Source organism: Lithobates pipiens, unplaced genomic scaffold, assembly GCF_037356315.1.
Source record: "Lithobates pipiens isolate NorthernLeopardFrog02 unplaced genomic scaffold, aLitPip1_a1.2 Scaffold_3, whole genome shotgun sequence".
Classification (NCBI taxonomy): Eukaryota; Metazoa; Chordata; class Amphibia; order Anura; family Ranidae; genus Lithobates; species Lithobates pipiens.
The window spans coordinates 253,604,382-253,623,427 of NW_027507790.1; the positions used below are offsets into that span (position 1 = coordinate 253,604,382).

General features: G+C 43.4%; 1 protein-coding gene across 1 annotated transcript in view; it reads right to left on the reverse strand.

Moving 5' to 3' along the window:
• Window positions 1-19,046, reverse strand: part of DYM (dymeclin) — a gene marked incomplete in the record, with an annotated part of 586,856 nt that overhangs the window by 224,872 nt on the left and 342,938 nt on the right. The window contains 1 exon segment of the mRNA XM_077463046.1: window positions 2,024-2,188. Coding sequence (XP_077319172.1) covers window positions 2,024-2,188 — 165 coding nt within the window.

Below are 19,046 nucleotides of genomic sequence, written 5' to 3' on the forward strand. Positions count from 1 at the left end.
GCCTTTAAGTCTTCTGTAAATGGGAAGTGATGTCATGAGATTGTTTCCAGGTTACTAGATCCAAGACCCGATCGAAGCCAATTCTTGATTTGTTTGGGTCTCTGGCTAGCCAGCGGACACGCCGGCTGGTCGTTCGGGCCTCCTGATGGGACTGGAGAGCCCGGGCGAGCTGTGGAAGGCGGAGGGGGCCCATGTTCCCGCGCGCTGCTTGGGATTACAGCCGCATCGATTATCCAAAGAAAGCCAACTGCTGGCTCTAAAAAAAACAGTACCGGGGTATGCATCACCCCGGTACAACCCTTCCAAGCCGAGGCAGCATATTTGCATACGATTGGTGTAAAGGGGTTAAAATGTTCGTGGGCCGGCTGCACATGACCTCATCTTGTGCACTGACAGGCTGGACATTTAGCGGCGGTGGGCCGGGTGCAGCCCGCAGGTTGCCGACCCCTGAACTAAGTCTTGTTTTGCATGGGGATCAAATACTTATTTTACTAACTGAAATGCAACTCAATTTATAACATTTGTATCATGTTTTTTTTCTGGATTTTTTGTTCATATTCTGCCTCTATCAATTAAAATATACCTATGGTAATTATATACCCCTCATTTCTTTGAAAGTGGGCAAACTGCAGGGGATCAAATCATTATTTTCCCCATTTTAAAAGTGAGGGCAAGTGGGGAGGATTTATGGAAAAGGGAGGAGGATGGTCAGATTAATGGTGGATAACAATTGAATTATATGTGCAAACTGGGATTCATTTTGGGCCAGTGCAGATTAGATCTCTGGAGAGACTGTTCTTCCAGGTTACCGATCATCTGTCCCTTTGTTGTTGGCTATTCCAGAACAGCAACATAAGGTCCCTTCCACTGGAGCAAGTGTGAGTTTTCTCTGTATATAGTCTCATGCAGCCCTCAGCTGACATTTTATGGTTATAGACCCCTGTCCTATAGAATAAATTGTTTTATAATAATATTGTATGTATTGTGTGTACAAAGGACATAACCCATATCCTCCATATCTCCTGAGGAAGCAGGCCTGTTCTGCGAAACGCGTAGAACTATAACATCCCATTGGCTAAGACGTAAAAGCATCATCTACTGTTGGATCGCTGGATACAAGCACTTTTATGCCATGCTGGATTGTGTTTGATATAGAATGTGGGATATTACCAGGAGGTTATACATAAATGGGGTTGATATGTTGTACAACACTTTTTTAGTAATACTATTTTACATTGGCTTTTTAAATATGAATTATTAAATGGGAAATTTAGTCTAGAAATTAATTGCATTTAACTTTATTCTATTACTGTTTGTACCATAAACCCTGGTACACACCGAAAACTGAGAAACTCTCTGTACTAAATATTCAATGTGCTATGGTGTTCTGACGGGGGACTCCGCCAGAACACATCGGTCAACGATTGAAGCCAATGTCTGAGAGCGCTGTTTGGTTGCCGATTGGCTGCAGGTCTTCCAGCATGTTCATTCGACAGAAGCCAGTCGTGAGATTGGCTTCTGTCAAACAAGGACCCGTACACACGGCTGAATGTCGGCCATTATCTACTGTACCAACTGATTTTGGCCGATATTCGGTTTGTACATACAGTGCTTTAAAGTCCCCAAGTGGTGTTAAAAAGTTAAAATTGTCAAAATTGGGGTGTAGGTACATGTGATACTAAGTTCCCATATACGTAATTATCTTTGAATATGTACAACCCTATTTAAGTCTGTTGGCACTCACAGAGCAGGAGAAGGTATATCTAAGGGCGATATTAAAATATACTATTATGGTTATCTTATTATTGATGATCTTGGGGTAACATCTACCCACAACTAATTCGGTGTCGTTTTAAACGTAAAATGTTCATGCTCCACAGTAGTGCATCGTTCACATAATGCCATCTCGTCTTGCATAGTGGCATCACCAATACAGACACACAGACAGCCACCAGTTACACAAGTGCTCGGATGGACAACACAGTGGCATGCAGCATGCAGACAGCCATGAGAGATTATTAACCTGGAGGCATAGGATCGCAGTATATGAGAGCACGTTAGAGACAAGAACTCCTCGCCATTGTCACCGAGACTGGTGAAGCAGTGCTGAAGCGTGGAGCAGTGTGAATGAGGAAAGTACAGTTTGTCCAGCACATACAAATATCTCCGCAAGTGGCGGCAGGCGGAACTGAAAGACAAGGAGGGGGGTAAGAGGGAAAGAAACAACGGAAAAGGGGGAGAGGGAAAGAGAAGAGGGAGAGTTTGCTTTGAGTAATTATGTTATTTTGAACAATGAAAGAGGTTCTTGTGTCTGCAATGCTTTAGACGCTGCTAATTGGCCATTTCAAGGACAGAAGAAGAAGTTTGATGAAGTCCCCTCCTCTGTTGGTACTAATCTACCATAAGTTGGCCCTGCTATGCCAATTGGCTGCTGGAGTCCAAAGAAGAGTCTGGTGCTTCTGGGTACAGAGAAACATGTGATTCCCTCCCTTTCCTCCCAGCACACAGTGCCTGAGTAGCCAATAGTAGGGCCTAAGGGCTGTCACATGAGAAGAGTTATTGGCCCAGTGCAAGCTTCTGTTCAAACTTAACCTGAAATGTATACAAGGATTTTGATGGACTCCAGCAAGTAGCAGGAAAGTGCCAGCAGTGGAGGGGGGTCTCCTGTGCACAATACCCAAGATACTACCCTGAATAGGCAAAGGCCAGGTCCACTTCAAAGGCAATCTGTGAGGATAAAAATAAGGAATTTGCCATTGCTGCCTTTTTTTTTTAAAGGTGCCAGAGCAATAACCCTGATCCTGGATGCACTACCTTGAGCCACTGAGCAGGAATAAGCATGCAGAACAGAAGTTCAGGGCATTCCGGAGACTCCATGACTTCACTCTAGGTCAATGACTCAAATAAGGAGTGAGCCAGGGTGAGGATGACATTCCTAAAATCTGCACCTTAAAAAATAAGTCATCAACAGCAACTGCCACATTTCCTTCCCTACAGTTTATCTTTAAAGCAGAGCACTTTCAATTTAGGAATCCCAGGCAGTTAGTTCCATGATCCCCTACATGGCAGAAAGTAACAAATAAGCCAAACTGATGGAAGGTATTAAAGTGATATGAGAACCAAAAAGCAGACACCCTGGAAGCCTCAACCTCGGGGAATTATCTATGCAAATACTGACTCTTTAGATCTGTGTCTCAGAGATGAGATAAGTTTGAATTGGTGAGCTGAAATATGCTATGGCATACAAAGGTTCTAGGTTGTGGGGCTCCCGAATCACTCTTTAGACAACTAATGTCAAGTACACACGAGCGGAATGTCCGACAGAAAAAGTCAGACGGAAGCTTTTCATTGTATATTCCGATCATGTGTGTATGCCTCATAGGACTTTCCTTTTCTGAGGAAAATTCTGAGGGACCTAGAAATAGAACATGTTCTAAGTATTTCCGACGGAACCAATTCCTATTGGGAAAACCGCTCGTTTGAATGGTGTTCCGATGGACCAAAAAACACATTCTTTGAAGCAAGCACGAGACAGAAGCTATTGAACTTCCTTTTTCTAGTCCCGTCGTACGTGTTGTACGTTACCGCGTTCTTGACTATCGGACTTTGGTGTGATCGTGTGTACACAAGACAGTGTCAGCGGAATTTCCGATGGGAAAAACGGTCATGTGTATGTAAGGCTATCCAAATAACAGGCTAGATATTAAAGCGGTTGTATAGTTAATTTTATAACTTTAACCTACAGGTAAGCCTATAATAACTTAACGCTGACTTCAGCGGCGCACGTGTACATTCTTGGATTCTCGGCTGAAAGCCCAGCAGGTGGCAGACTTTGCTGAAAAGTCTCCCGCGCAAATGCGCGGGAGTGACGACATCACGGCTCCAGCCACTCAAAGTGCTGGAGCCTCAATAGCCGGAAGACACACAGAGGCAACATGTCAGCTACCTCGGCGTGGACCAGGTGAGTTACCGACGTCTCGTTCTAAGGTATTTCATAATGAGCATACTAGCTCATTATGCCTTTTGCATTACAGAAAAGGGAAAAAAAATTTTTTTGGGGGGTATACAACCGCTTTAAGCCCAAGTTCACCTTTTTTCAGGTTTTTTGAGTTGCGTCACTTTGCATTCCTCTTTTCTTTTTTAGGGATAAAATAGATGTGAATCCTGAATGGATGACATTTAGTTTACTAAAGCATTGTATATCAAACTGACATGTTTTCTATTAGAAAACACTTAATTTCACCTTTTGATTACCCGTCGTTGCTTCTCAGTGCTGCTGGTCTTCTGTAGACTTACGGCAGCCACTTCCTCTTTAGATGCCAGCTACAGCTAAAGCTAAATGGCATTTCTGAGGGCGGGTATTCTTAGGATGACAACAGTTTACCATGCAAGCCAAAGGTGTATTGGAAGAAACACTTGTAGCCCTAATCAGACGTCCATATGACAGGGTGACAACGCAGAAAGAAAAATTGGAAGACTTCTAAAAGAAGTGCCTGAACAAAGACCCTCATGACAAGATCACCAGGTATTATTTTAGTGAAAACTGCAGATTAAAAAAACATTAAAAATTAATTGAAATATTAACATTGTGATAAGATTTTAGTAATTTTACATCAACTTTAAAGAGGAAGTAAACCCTCAGATACAAGTTAAGCTTATCAGATACTACATAACACAGGCAGCTGATCGCTGCCTGTGAAAGTGCACTTACTTGTGTAAATATGATATAAATCGTCTTTTTAATGTTCGTGACGTCATGCGCGATTGCGCAGTATGCACTTTCAAAGGCGGCATGTATATAATGCCAATTCTGTCTTTCCTGCTTGCCTTGATTTTACTGTGCGTGAGATTCTCCTCTGAATGGCACAGAGGAGAAGTCTCGCGATGCAGTAATTATTCTGGTCTTCCTGATATTCCCCCTTGTGACTGAACAATGCTCTGTTGCTGTAGTAACGGCAATTGAGAACGAGGCTTGGTTACGATGCTACAGCGCATGCGCGAGATTTCGGCAGGGATACGAACTAAGGGTGGAAATGACGTCCGTATCGGCTTCTGAAAACAGCACAAAGAATGGCGCAGACGATACCCGGAAGATACAAAAAATAAAACTACAAAAAAAGGTACTTCCAGCGCTCGTTTTGGAGTTATTAATATATCTTTTGCTTGGATATGTTAATAAACATAGAAATATTGTAAAAATAGAATTTTTTTGGTGGGGTTTACTTCCTCTTTAAACACCCATTTCTTGTTTCACAATTCTAAATTTTGTGTTCGTCTGGTCCCTCCCCACGAAAAACAAATTTCCCAGATGCATTGGATATATACAAAAATCTCCTAAAAATAATAATAAAAAGTAGTAATTGCAGCTAGAATACCCCCTCATTGGGTTTTCAGTGGAAGTCATACAAAATGCAGTGCGGAGCAGATCATAGCAAGATTTTGTTGTTATTTTGGTTTAATCCAGCCTACCGGAATCAAACAACATCTTGGATAGTAAATCATACAAGGAGGAGAGCAAAGGGGGGCAGGACTTTATATGAAGCACTAGGTAGCAACAGAATAGGTGAATATATGGGAATTTTATGGTTTGTGGCAATACATACCTAAAATGCTGGTACATAGATATTGTATTGGTGTCAAAATACTGATATTGACCATATTAATAACGTTGGCAACTCATAAATAAAACAATAACATTCCAGGGTTCTACAAAAAGAGAATTTGGTAAAAAAAAAAAAAGTAAGAGTGGTAATGCCTGCAGGACCTATAGCCTCTTTGATGGTGCCGCTTGGCCAGAGACACAGTTGCCCGTTGTCCCTCTTCCCCTTTTTGCCAGGCATCATGATGTTGGTGGGCTGTCCTTGGTGACACACATATGGGAGCCTCCGTGGGCAGTGTTTGGCATTGGAGGCTCTACACACTGGATCACATGCAGCTGGGGTTCTCCCTCCTCCCAACTTTATTCAATTCAGGTAACTGTGCAATTTTCACCATCCCCACGTGTTTAACACGTCCACCTTCCCATGGTTATTAGCGGGTAACCAATTTCTTGACTCATCTTTCACCATGCACAGCTTTTGGTCACATTGCTATCTTTCATCACAGTCCTGTTGGCCTTCATTGCTTCACTTGTCTTTTCCTTCAACAGCACAGGCTCTTTGCCTACCTTTTCTTTTCTTCTATATCCCCCATAGACTTCCTTGGCTCACTACATATTTTCACTCCCTTCACAGGAGTTCCTCATTATTTCCATGCCTGCCCCGGTTGTAGCCTGTATGGGTTGTCTCTGCCGAACTCCACCACAGCTCCCGGTTGGGGGTGTCCCTGGATGGCTTCCAGCACCTGGCCACCCTACCACCAATTTACGTATCTGAGTAAGTAAGCATGTACCTTGTGTAGGGTTTATCTACCCTTCCCCTGTTCATGTTATACATTATTTCAATTTGATTATTCGTATATTACAATTCCTTTCTAGATTTATCACATGCTTTTCTCCCGATGAGTGGTTCAAAAACCACGAAATGTGTAGCGCTACCAACAGCCGTGCTTCTAACAATACGTATCTGAATTTCAAGCTACTACTGTACTACCTTTATTCACAGGCCTAGGGAGGCTATAAGTCCTGTAGGCATTACCTCGTTTACTTCTTTTACTTAATTCTTTTTTGGTGAACCCTGGAATGTTATTGTTGTTTTATTACGAGTTACCAATGTTATTAATATGGTCAATATCGGTATTTTGACACCAATACTATATCTATGTACCAGCATTTTATGTATGTATTATTGCCACAAACAATAAAATTCCCATATATTCACCAATTTATTCTGTTGCTACCTAGTGCTTCATATAACATCCTGCCCCCTTTGCTCTCATCCTTTTCAATTAATTGGGATGGAAACGCATGAACCTACCAGGCCACAGTTTCATTTAAAGTCCCCAGGGATGGAATTACATGACCTTACCAAGACATGGCTTTGTTAAAGTCCCCAACAAACCTTCACTTCGTCACTAAATCATACAAGAAATTTGAAAAAACGAAAGTCTACAGTACTAAAATTTGAAAAAACTAGTCAAAATGTTAATGAAATGTAAGAAGACAAAATCTAGACTGCTCCTCACACATGGTGGTTGGAGGGTCTACTTCATGAGTACTTCTTATGCTATGTATCATCTTCTCTTGCTGTGCCATCAACCAGATTCAAACGTCTTAAGCTGGCTACACACTAGTAGGTTTCTGAATGAACGTTCAAATGGATATTTGTTTGAACATCCATGTGAAAATTCTTCGTACATTTGATGACTAGACAAATGTCGCCTAAAAGTACTTCCAAATTTAGTTTGCTTTCAACATTTGATTTTGGAATGAATGTAATTTCCCAAATGAAAACCACATACACGGTTTGGAATTTGACATTTTTTTTCCATCCTGCTCCTTTGAAATTTTCTCATCAATGTGGTCGGAAAAAATTTTTGATTTGACTCCACCAACGATAAGAAAATCGAAAAAGCGTTCTTAAATCATTTTGAACTTGTGTATAGCTAGCTTTAAACATGTTTGAATCTGACCACGTAAAGATTAGTACCCCACAATTTTATAGCTCATGCTCTCTGTATGTAAGACAAGGAGCCTGAGGTGGGTGTGTTCAGGAACATCTTTATTACATTATAAGGAAATGTCGGCTAACCGGATCACTGGCGAAATGGACGAAAGTGACGAAAGTGGGTAAGTTGTGTGCCTTGTATGCATTTCAATAATTTATCTAGAATTTGGACTGTTGTGTGCACTTCAATTTTAGTTGTCTTGTAAACCTTATACAACCACCCCCCCCCCCCCCCGCCAAATGGAAGCCACCGACTTACCTCCAGCCCCATTCCCAAGTTCTTCACTATGCATCCCTACCTAGTGCGCCACAACCTTTTCAGAAAAAAAACTTGGGCCATCCCCACCTTCTTTGCACAACCGTCACTCAGGGGCGGATCCCAAAAAATTTGTTGTGGGTGAGTGGGCATGAGCGGGCGGCTGAGAGCAGGCGGCTCCGTGGGCGGGCGATTCCACGGGCTGGGCAACTGAGCAGCTAGGCAGGCAGTTGAGACAGTGGGTGGCTCTGCGGGCGGGTGAGAGCGTGGGCAGCTCTGCGGGTAGGATGCTGAGAGAGTAGGCGGGCCGGGCAGCTGGGAAGCTCCATGGGTGAGCGGGCAGCTGGCCAATCAGCAGGTGGGGGAACAGAAAGATGACATCTCACCACCCGCCCTGCATCCCTGCACTTCCGCCCTCACTGTGCAGGCAGCAGAGAGATTACATCATCTCTCTGCTGCTTGACCCTGGGACCCAGCAAAAGGCAATCCCCACCTTAGCAGGAAAGTGACACAGCAAGTGGCAAGCAGCAACTTGTGGCAGGTGACGTGGCAAGTGACACACTCAGGGCACACACTGATTCTGCATTATGGCGAGTTGAGCCATTTCATTTTATATAACAATGTAATAATAGAAATAATGCGCTTCAGTTGTCCTGACACCATATCAACCATGGTGGCAGGATGATTGAAGCGCCAACAGCAGCCATTTCCCCGCTAAAATGCCCGCAGTGCCCCTCCCGAGACTAGACTCTGGATCCGCCCCTGCTGTCACTCCATTCATTTGAACAGCTGAAGCTGAGATGGCTGGGCGAAGCCACAAGTACAGAGCAGGATCTTCCTTTTTTCTTTTTTTTTTTTTTTTACTGACGATCACCTCACTACGACCACTGTGCATTAAACATATCAGTACATGCTTGAACAAAGAATTTCACTGCAGGATCACCGCAGAATATTTCAATGAAAACTTTTTAAAGATTGAAAACATATTCTGCAAGATATTAAACCTTATAGGAAATTCAAAGTGTGTGGTAAAGGCACATTTTGGGGGGTTTCAATAGAGAAGGGAATGCTGATGGCCCACTTGGTGGAGTCTCCACGGGGGAAATTCACCCCTCTACTTGTCCTGATGATCACTCTCACCGAGACAAAAAGTAAAGGGAAATGCAAAAAGACTTGTCACCAGAGCAAGAAATTAGGGGGAATTACCTATTGGGGACATCTGTTCTCCTCCTCTACTTCCTTCTCCCCCACTTTCTTGTTATTTATTTCCTTTGTTGTCACATTTTTGTGTTTTTGTGTTTGTACCCGGTGTGACTGGTAGGGTTGCAGGTCCTCGGGCCTGCCCTGAAAGTCTTGGGAGGGGGTGGACATGGCCTTTTGGCTTAGTTCACCCTCTCTCATGGGGTCTCCCTCTGGGGGAGCCCCACTGAGTACTTGGGTGGGTCTGTTTCGGCAGATCCTCCAGAGAAGGGGGTCCGTCTGGTTTCGGCCAGATGGACCAAGTGTAAGTACCATTGTCCTCGCCAGGAGCCTAACGCCCCGGGGGATTCAGGGCAAGGCCCTCTGATTTCAGAGGGCTTGTGTACCCGTTGCATTCTTTTTTGTGTTTCACTCCTTATGCATGTGCACTTTTTTTTTGGCACCGGGTGAAGTTTTTGAGTCTGTTCCACACGCCATGGGCTTTCAAGAAAAAATTTAGAGATTCCTTATTTCTTGTTGCATTTTCAAGACAGGAAATCAACAGAAATTTCCTCAGTGAGATACAGCCAGCAAAATATAACCTTATATGGGTTTTAACCCATCCCTATGGTCTAAAACAAACAACAAAAAAAGCTGTTTTTACTTTACAGATGGGGTTTAGCTCTATATTTAAAGTGTTTGCAAACCCTTACACACACCCAGTGAAGTGACTGGCCTCAGGTGAAGCACAGATAAAACAAATCCTCCTACATACGTTATACCTGTTTATCTGCAGCCTTTTCTTCGCTACAGCCAAAGTTCTGAATTTTTAAGCTTTTCTGAGAGTTCATAAAAAGCGGGTGGAGAACTGAAGTTACTCTGTAGAGCTCAGTGAGGAGAGCTCTGAGAGCTGATTGGACAGAAAGGGACACACCCCCTCCACCACACAACACACCGGAACAGAGCTGAGGCTGTCAATCAGCTGGAGCTCCCTCCCCTGTCACCATTTTCTCTTGGTGACAGGAAAACTTGTCAGAAGCGATTCATGCTGATAGCAGAGGAATGAAGCTGCAAATAAAAGTGACACTTAGTGCTCCTAATTGAGATAAGTACACACTATAGAGAAGGGGTGTCAAACTCAATTTCATCACACATCAGCATTATGGCTGCCATCAAAGAGCGGGTTGTATCTGTAAGACTAGATGTCCAGGGCACCCCACCCTGCCCCCTTACATCAGATGTCAAGAGCCCCCTCACCATCAGAAGTCAAAAGCCCCCCACCGTCCCTTACTTCACAGTGCACCCTCCTTATCCTGTGCTGCTGTCTGGAAGAAGTGGTGGATCTGGGAAGCAGAAATTGTAGGGTCTGGAGGAGGACCAGAGGAGAACTGGAATCTGCTGAATGGTGAGACCAGGTTAGATGGAGATGAGGGGTGGCTGCGGCTGCAGAGAGGTGGAGGATCTGTAGAAGGAGTTCTGTCCTCCTCTCTGTTGCGAACCGCTGAGATAAGGTGGGGGCAAAAACAAGGGGATTGCTGCAGCTGCAAGAGAGGTGTGAGGGCCACATGAAATGGCCTGGAGGGCCGGAATCGTCCTGCGGGTCTTGTGTTTTCGATACATGTGCTATAGAGGGATAGGCGTTGTTCACATTTCATGTCTGAGGTTTACAACCACTTTAAGATCCTTTATCAATAATTAAAGATAACTTAAAACTAGAACTTCTCCCAAATTAAAACTGTCCCTGGTTGTTGTTATTAAAGTCACTCTGACCTCAAAATGGTTAACACTCCAACACTGACTGCTGAAAATGAGATTCAAGTAGGAATAAAATCTGCTGAGTGCTGTTTAGCGGTGTTGGGCCCAATACCGGGTTGAGGAAGGTCTGGCACAGAGAGCAGCTCATACTCTAGGGACAGGATGCATGCGGTTTGGAAGAGTCCCATTGCAAACAACTGGTCGTAGAGAGAATCACATTTCACATGAAAGGCAAGAGGAACCTGGTAACCTGGGACGTCTACAGTAATCTCAACACTCCTTCTCAGAAGATTGTTCCTCATCAACAATCTTCTGAATGGCTCTGTTATTCTGTTCCCTCTTTATACAAGCTGTGAGAAGGGTGAGACTAACAAAATCTGATTTTTATACCTCAATGGCAAATTATATATATATATATACACATACATACACACACACACACACACACACACACACACACACACACACACACACACACACACACACACACACACACACACACACACACTATATTACCAAAAGTATTGGGACACCTGCCTTTACAAGCACATGACCTTTAATGGCATCCCAGTCTTAGCCCGTAGGGTTCAATATTGAGTTGGCCCACCCTCTGCAGCTATAACAGCTTCAACTCTTCTGGGAAGACTGTACACAAAATGGTTGACCATTCTTCTAGGAGCGCATTTGTGAGGTCAGGCAATGATGTTGGACAAGAAGGCCTGACTCGCAATCTCGGTTCTGATTCATCCCAAAGGTGTTCTATAGGGTTGAGGTCAGGACTCAACCAGCCAGTCAAGTTCCTCCACCCCAAACTCCTCATCCATGTCTTTATGGACCTTGCTTGGTGCATTGGTGCGCAGTCATGTTGGAACAGGAAGGGACCATCCCCAAACTGTTCCCACAAAGTTGGGAGCATGAAATTGCCCAAAATGTCTTGGTATGCTGATGCCTTAAGAGTTCCCTTCACTGGAACTAAGGGGCCAACCCCAGCCCCTAAAAAACAACCTCACACCATAATCCCTCCACCAAATGATTGTGACTTGTAAGTGTGGCTGTCAACTGTGTATTGGTTAAAACAGTTTCCTTAGGCAGGCCTTACATGGTTCAAATCTCAGCTAGTTCAGCAGACTAAATGTACCAAGTTGATTTATCGATCAACTTGTGTACAACCAACATGCTGGATTTTACCTGTGAGATTATTGCTAGGGGCTGCTATAGCTGCTAGCAATAATCATGGTCTTTCTGCTGGTGGGGACGGCTTTCCCCACCCTCCTCGCCAGAAGAAGACAATGGCCCAGCAGGAAGAATTCCCGCATCAACACTGTGTGTTGATGGGGCGATCAAGCAAATTTCTTTCCTGCAGAAATTTGCTCAATGTATGGCCATCCTTATTTTTTATTGTTTTTGCAGTAGAACAAAAGCTTACACATGTAATAAAGGATTAACAAAAGATGTGTAGCTTTGGATCATCAAGTCACCTCACAGTAGAGCTTACAAAAAGCAAAAATGAAGGCATGCTTGCACAATGGAAGAGGAGCTTGTTTCCAGGTTCAGCTCTGCCCTTGTGCCTTAAAGCGGAAGTAAAACCATCCTTAAAACAGTTTCATTTCCGGTGTTCTGCCATATAGCGTCCGGCCATCGAGAAGTGTCCGCCCCGTACTGCACAGGCGCAGCACAGAGCAGAAGGAGATTCGGAAAATCTTCGAAGATGAATGGCGCCTGCGCCGTGAGTCGAGGTGCTAGCCCCACCATCCAAGTGGAAAAAGGGCTGCACATTTTAGCGGGCCCCTCGCGGGCTCGCTTCGCCTGGCTCTTTTTATTCTAACTCTATGTCCACTTGGATGGTGGGGCTAGAACCTGGACTCACAGCGCAGGCGCCGTTAATCTTTGGATATTTTCAGAATCTGTGTGTCCTGTGTACTGCGCTTGCACAGTACACAGCGGACACTATCCAATGGGGGACACTATGTGATAGTACACCGGCACATGCCGGAAATGTAACACTCCCATTGGTTGTGCTCTCAACCAAACTGTCAAACCATCCAATGGCTGGTGTCATAACTGATCACATGTGCAGCACCATGGCAGTTGTAGATTAAACAGAGGCAAAGATGGCAGCTTCCATGGCTGAAAACAATAGGGGGGGGGGGGGGTTACTTACACTTTAAAGCCTAAAGACAGTCATGACCTCATGGTCCCAATAGAGGACAAACAGCCATCACCCCAATGCACTTAGGACCCTCCATAAAGGTACAGGTTCTTAGCATGACCATCTCTTCAAGCCCATTGGGTCTTCAGTATAGGCATTTCTTTAAGACTGTCACTCTGAATCTGGTCATAAGTTTTGGGCTGCAGAACTTCTCATCACTTTATGGTCCACATTGCACACACCATCCCAAGGCTTCAGAACCTGCAAATAGCCTTCCATGAATGATCTCACACAAATAGCCAGCACATGTGTAGCAAGGCTAGAATAAAAATGTTGACATCAAGGTCTGTATGAGGTCATGCCATAATTAGCTATTTGTAGGTCACCACCACTCCATGAGGGTTCTCAAAACATCCTAACCCCTGCTCTACCAGTAATAAAGACCCAAATCCAATACTTCTATTCCACAGCTGCTATTCATTGTACAGCTTGAAAGCAAATATTTCAAAGTGAATTAATGCTAAATTACCACTGGAACAACATGACTATTACACACCATCACCCAGGCCGTAATACTGAATCCTTTTTTTTTTTCCAAAATTAGTTTTGAGCCAAATATAAAAACCATTTGGAGAAGTCTGGAAACAAAAAGTTACAAACTTTGGGAAATACTTTGCCAGGCCACAGGAATCCATCCACTGAAAACAGTTTATTACAAAAATATGGAAAACATGGCCACCAGCAATTGCAGAGGAATTCCCCAATGTAGAAATGTCCTGTTCTGGGGAGGAGGACTATGTCATTTTATGTGAGCAGAACAATGGATAGTATCATGCCATACACAGCTCACAGTGATGGAACCACAGACTGGATAAAGTCTTAATGATGCTCGTCCTCATGAGTTGTGTGCCCTCGGGAGCTGGAAATATCTTCTTCATTTACCAAATAAATCTAAGAGGCAAAACAAGGTAGTTTTTCTAAGTGCTTGCCTTGCTAGGAAGAGTTTGTTAACACGCCACAATGTGGCCCTTATTGTTATTAGATTTTGTTTTTTATTGGATTGTGTATTGGATGTCCAACTTCAAGCAACAAGTAAAGTCAATCAATGATCTGCTAAGGTAAGCCATAGATTATTCAACTTTCTTTCCTGAAAGCACCGGCCGCAGGAGAAAAAAATCACTGGATTCCACCACCAACACAATCAATGATAATGGGGAAATCCCTCCTGCAGCGCTATTTGTGGTGCGTCTACCGGCTCACCCATGTGATCGATGAGCCGGAGAAGAGATCTGACGGCGCCGGTACTTAGTCATAGAGAAGACCAAGGGCCAGATGGTCCCTGGTAGTCTCTATGACTCTTGGAGGCCAGGGCGCGACGTTATGACGTCACGTCCGGGCCGGCAGAAGTAAACAATGCCAGGGACTTGGCTGGAAAGCCAGAGATAGTTAATTTTTTCTTATAGATCCCACATCTCTCCATAATGAGGACATGTCACGCACTATTCCTAATACAAGGGATGTTTACAAGTGATCAAAAAAAGGGAAAGTAAAAATAAAAAAATTAAAGCACCCCTATCCCGGCGTGCTCGCACAAAGAAGCGAACGCATACATAGGTTGCGTCTGCATATGTAAACGACGTTCAAACCACACATGTGAGGTATCACTGCGAACGTTAGAGCGAGAGCAATCATTTTAGCCCAAAAACTCCTCTGTAACTCTAAACAGGCAACCTGCAAAAAGTTTAAAACGTCACCTATTCAGATTTTTAGGTACTGAAGTTTGGCGCCATTCCACGAGTGTGCTCAATTTTAAAGCGCGACATGTGAGGTATCTATTTAGTCAACGTAACATCTGGTCACATTATACAAAAAAAATTGGGCTAGCTTTACCGTTTTGTTTTTTTCTTGTTCATGAAAGGGTTTTTTTTTTCAAAAGAATCGCGTTAGAAAAACTGTGTGACATAAAAAGTTGCAATGACCGCCATTTTATTCTGCAGAAATATATGTTTGGGGGTTCTGAGCAATTTTCTAGCCAAAAAAAAAAAAAAAGAAAAAATGATTTTTACATGTAAGAGAGGAGTGCTGGAATTTGAGCAGTATGGAAGTGGTTAAAGTCATTTTCAATACTTTGAAATCTGCAGCCTTCATTGAAATAATATCTTGGTGATCCTGCTATGAATGATAATGGCGGGTCTCTAAAATATGCCCCTACATTGTTACACTAACAAAAACCACACAGGCATGGTTTACTGTTGTCACCATCAGGAAAGCCTCCCTGAGAAAGTCCATGTGGCCATTATTGGAGCGTATGTAGACAATAAGTGGATGTAAAGAGGCAGTGGGAAAGTAGCAGCGCTGAGATGTAAGGTATGCAAAAGTGAAAACAAGAGTTTTAAAAAGGCAACTGTTTATAATACACAATGCTTTTACAATATAAAAGCCATCCAAGTTAGGGATCTCATTAAACATGACATAATCCCATACAGCAAGATTTAGCAGTTACAGCACAAAGCATCTGTACATTACTGCATCCTCTTGTCATATGATGCTGTGCTATGCTGCTTAGAATGAAGTTGGTGCTAAGAATTTGGAAACACTGTCCAGTTTTATTGTTGGCTTAGTTTCAGGGTCAGCAAGCAACTACAGGTAATTAGCTAGGAGTACAGCCAGATGCTATTGATTAATGTAATGATGACAATCAGCAATTCAGCAGTGTGATTTCATGTTTGGCTGGAGTATAAATGTAGTCCAGGGAGACTAATCACCAGTGAGGACCGAATCAAGATCACATTTATAAACAGGTCAGCAGTGTTGGCTGTCCCCACAGGATCACTTTAGGAATTTTAAGTAGAAAACGCTAGTCCTTAAAGCGGAGTTCCACCCATTTTTTTCCTCTTTGGCTGTGATGCATGCCCTTAGCTCCTAGTTTTCACAATGGCCATTTTTTATTTTTTGATGATAAATACCTGTTTTTTGTATTTTAACATTACTTTCGCCTTGCGATCGCCTAGGCAATTGCGTCACTACGCGATTTGCAAGTGTTCATGGGATAGCGGCGTCATATATCCCATGACTCCTTGCGAATTGCCTACTGCCAAAATCTCGCATATGCAGGGAGAGAGAGGAGATGTCAGAATTCATTGGTGATGTTGGGGGTGGGCGGGACCGAGCAGGTATCGAACACCAGCCAATAGGATGGGGTCAGGGCAGGCCACTATATGTATGCGGCCTCGTCCCTTTCTCAAGAAGACCAATAATTGGCTGAAGTTCTATAGCTGCTAAGTCCCGCCCACCCCCGACATCACCAATGAATTCTGACAGCTCCTCTCTGTCCCTGCACACAGCTACATTACAAGTCTGCTCAATGCTATATGGTCTCAGTACGGGCTACACATCACTATATCAAAAAAAGAAAATATAATATAATATATATATATATATATATATATCCTAGATTGTAAGCTCTAACGAGCAGGGCCCTCTGATTCCCCATCTTGAATTGTATTGTAATGTCTACTCTAATGTTGTAAAGCGCTGCGTAAACTGCCGGCGCTATATAAATCCTGTATAATAAAAACTAAAAATAAAAAAAAAAATTATATATATATATATATATATATATAACTATTATTATTATTATTAGGCATTACTGAGCATGTGCGAGATTTGTGTTGGTGGTGCATGATGGGTAGACAGCTGCACAGAAATCCAGGAAATTAACACGAGAGGGCTTCAAATGCCCACAACTAAAACGGAACCTGCCTACTTCCGAGATCAGCAAGTAACTATTTTTAAAGATAGTAAAAGTGCAAACAATATGACATGTTAGAAATATTCATTTTCAGGTTGAGACAGTTGCAGAGCAGTGGTTGGGGGACTGGAACTCCGCTCTAAATTATTTTGGCTGGATAGTGTTTTTTAGTGTGTTTTGCAGAAACGCACAGCTTTCCATTTAACATGGTTTCCTACAGTACAAGTTAACACCTAGGTGTTTTGCGGCTGGTGCGTTTTTGGAAAGGGTCGGGGACTTTTTTTCCGTGTTTTGCGTGTAATAGGCTTCAATGGAATTACACCAAAAGCACAAGTGCTGGGTTTGTGATGCAATTTTTCATGTGTTTGCAGTTTTATTTCTCAGATTAAAACACTGTATATATATCTGGTTGCTAAGGAGGGGACTGGGAAGCCACCGTGTCATGTGACGTCACAAGGGGTGGGCTCTTGGGGCGACGTCATTCAATGGCCTCGCCCCATGACTATATAAGAGATGGCGAACAGCGGGGACATCACAATGAAGGAAAACAGCTTCAGGACAAGACCGTTTTTTTTTTTTTTTTGTTATTTAGCGGGTAACCGGCAGCGATGAAGACAGCACAAGAAGACCACACCGGGAGATGACAGGACCGGGAGATGACGGGACCAGGAGAAGATGGCTCTGGGCTTCTTTTTTAATAAAGGACTTAACAAAATACAAGAACCGGTTTTTGAAAACATTTCAGTTTTTTTGGTGAATTGGTAGTGGTAGGATGCCCGCAGACCCCGACAACCACCGGTCAGGGTTGTCGAGAAGAGGCCCTTTGTCCTCATCAACATGGGGGCAAGGTGCTTTGGGGTGGAGGAGGTGCAGAGGACCGCCTACCCCAAAGCACACCCCCATGTTGAGAGCATGCGGCCTGGTATGGTTTGGGAGGGAGGGAGCGCTCGCTCATCCGCTCCCTTTCCTGACCTGCCGGGTAGCATGCTTGGATAAGGGTCTGGTATGGATTTTGGGCGGGACCCCATGACATTAAAAAAATTTAAATAAAATGGCGTGGGGGGGGGGGGGTCCTATCTGAATCCATACTAGTCCGGAAGGGTTTTGTCTGCAATTTGTCAGGAAGCCCACTGACAGCTCATGACTCATCGGTTAAGGATGCCCTTGCCAGCTTCCTGGCCCCCTTCTTAACCAGCTATATGTACAGTGTGTTTAAAGAGGGAAAAAAATGTAAAATGCATGAAAACTGCATGCAAAAACGCATAAGCACGGGTTTAAAAATGTAAAATGTGACTGAAAAATGCATGAAGCGCAACAGCATAGATGTGAACCTAGACTTAAGGCCCCTGTAGATGGCCTACAGAAATAGCCAAATTTTGATTTGTGGATGGCCTTGCAAGCACCATTTAGCTCTACAAAAAAGTAGATTTAAAAAAAAAATCAACTGAGCACAGTGGAAAGATTATCTCCTATCAGATAGAGTCACTGTTTGGCAGTGCCATTGTATTCAGGCAGATGTGAATGCCATGGCTGCCTGAAATGCAAACACTGGGAGAAGGGATTGATTTTCTCTCAGAGAGCTGAATGATAGAAAATCAAACAGTGCGAGGTACAGTTAGTCCCCTACATGTGAACCTTCGAGCTGTGAGCCTTCAAAGATACGAACATACATTTGCATGTTCAATTGTGTGTTAGTCCACATTTCTGGTGCTTGTGGTTCTGTGTACTTTGCTGTATACAGTACTATATCTATATTTCAACCTTTTTCCCCCATGTATTATTTTTGTGACATGTGTTATAAACCTATCACAATATTTTATTCGGCCGATTGTGTTAGTTGGGCACCTAGGCTAGCTGTGTTGGACTTGCAAACAATTAGACTTATGAACGTGCTCTTGGAACGGAACTCATTCGTATGTAGGGGATTTACTGTAGCCTATAAAGATAAACCCCAATCGACCATGGCATACCTGTGATCAAAGTCAGAAGACCATTATTTAATTTAAGATTTACAGAGTAAATACACCCCCCCCCTTCAGGAAACAAGTTCACACCACTCCAGGTAGTCTTGTTAAGCAACTATCTCTCCTCAATATCTCCGGTGCTAGTTCAATCCGAAGCCGTAAGTATCACGAAGGAGAAGAGTAGAGAAACAACACTCCTGATGAACAAAGATAACTGCGAATGCTTTATTTAATAATGTGACATTTCAGACACATTGACAACAGAGGTCCAGCAGGAACCAGCAGTAAACAGGTTTCACACAACATGCGCTTAATCATACCAACGATCATGATTAAAGCAGAGTTCCACCCAAAAATTTAACTTCCGCTTTAAGCACTCCTCGCCCCC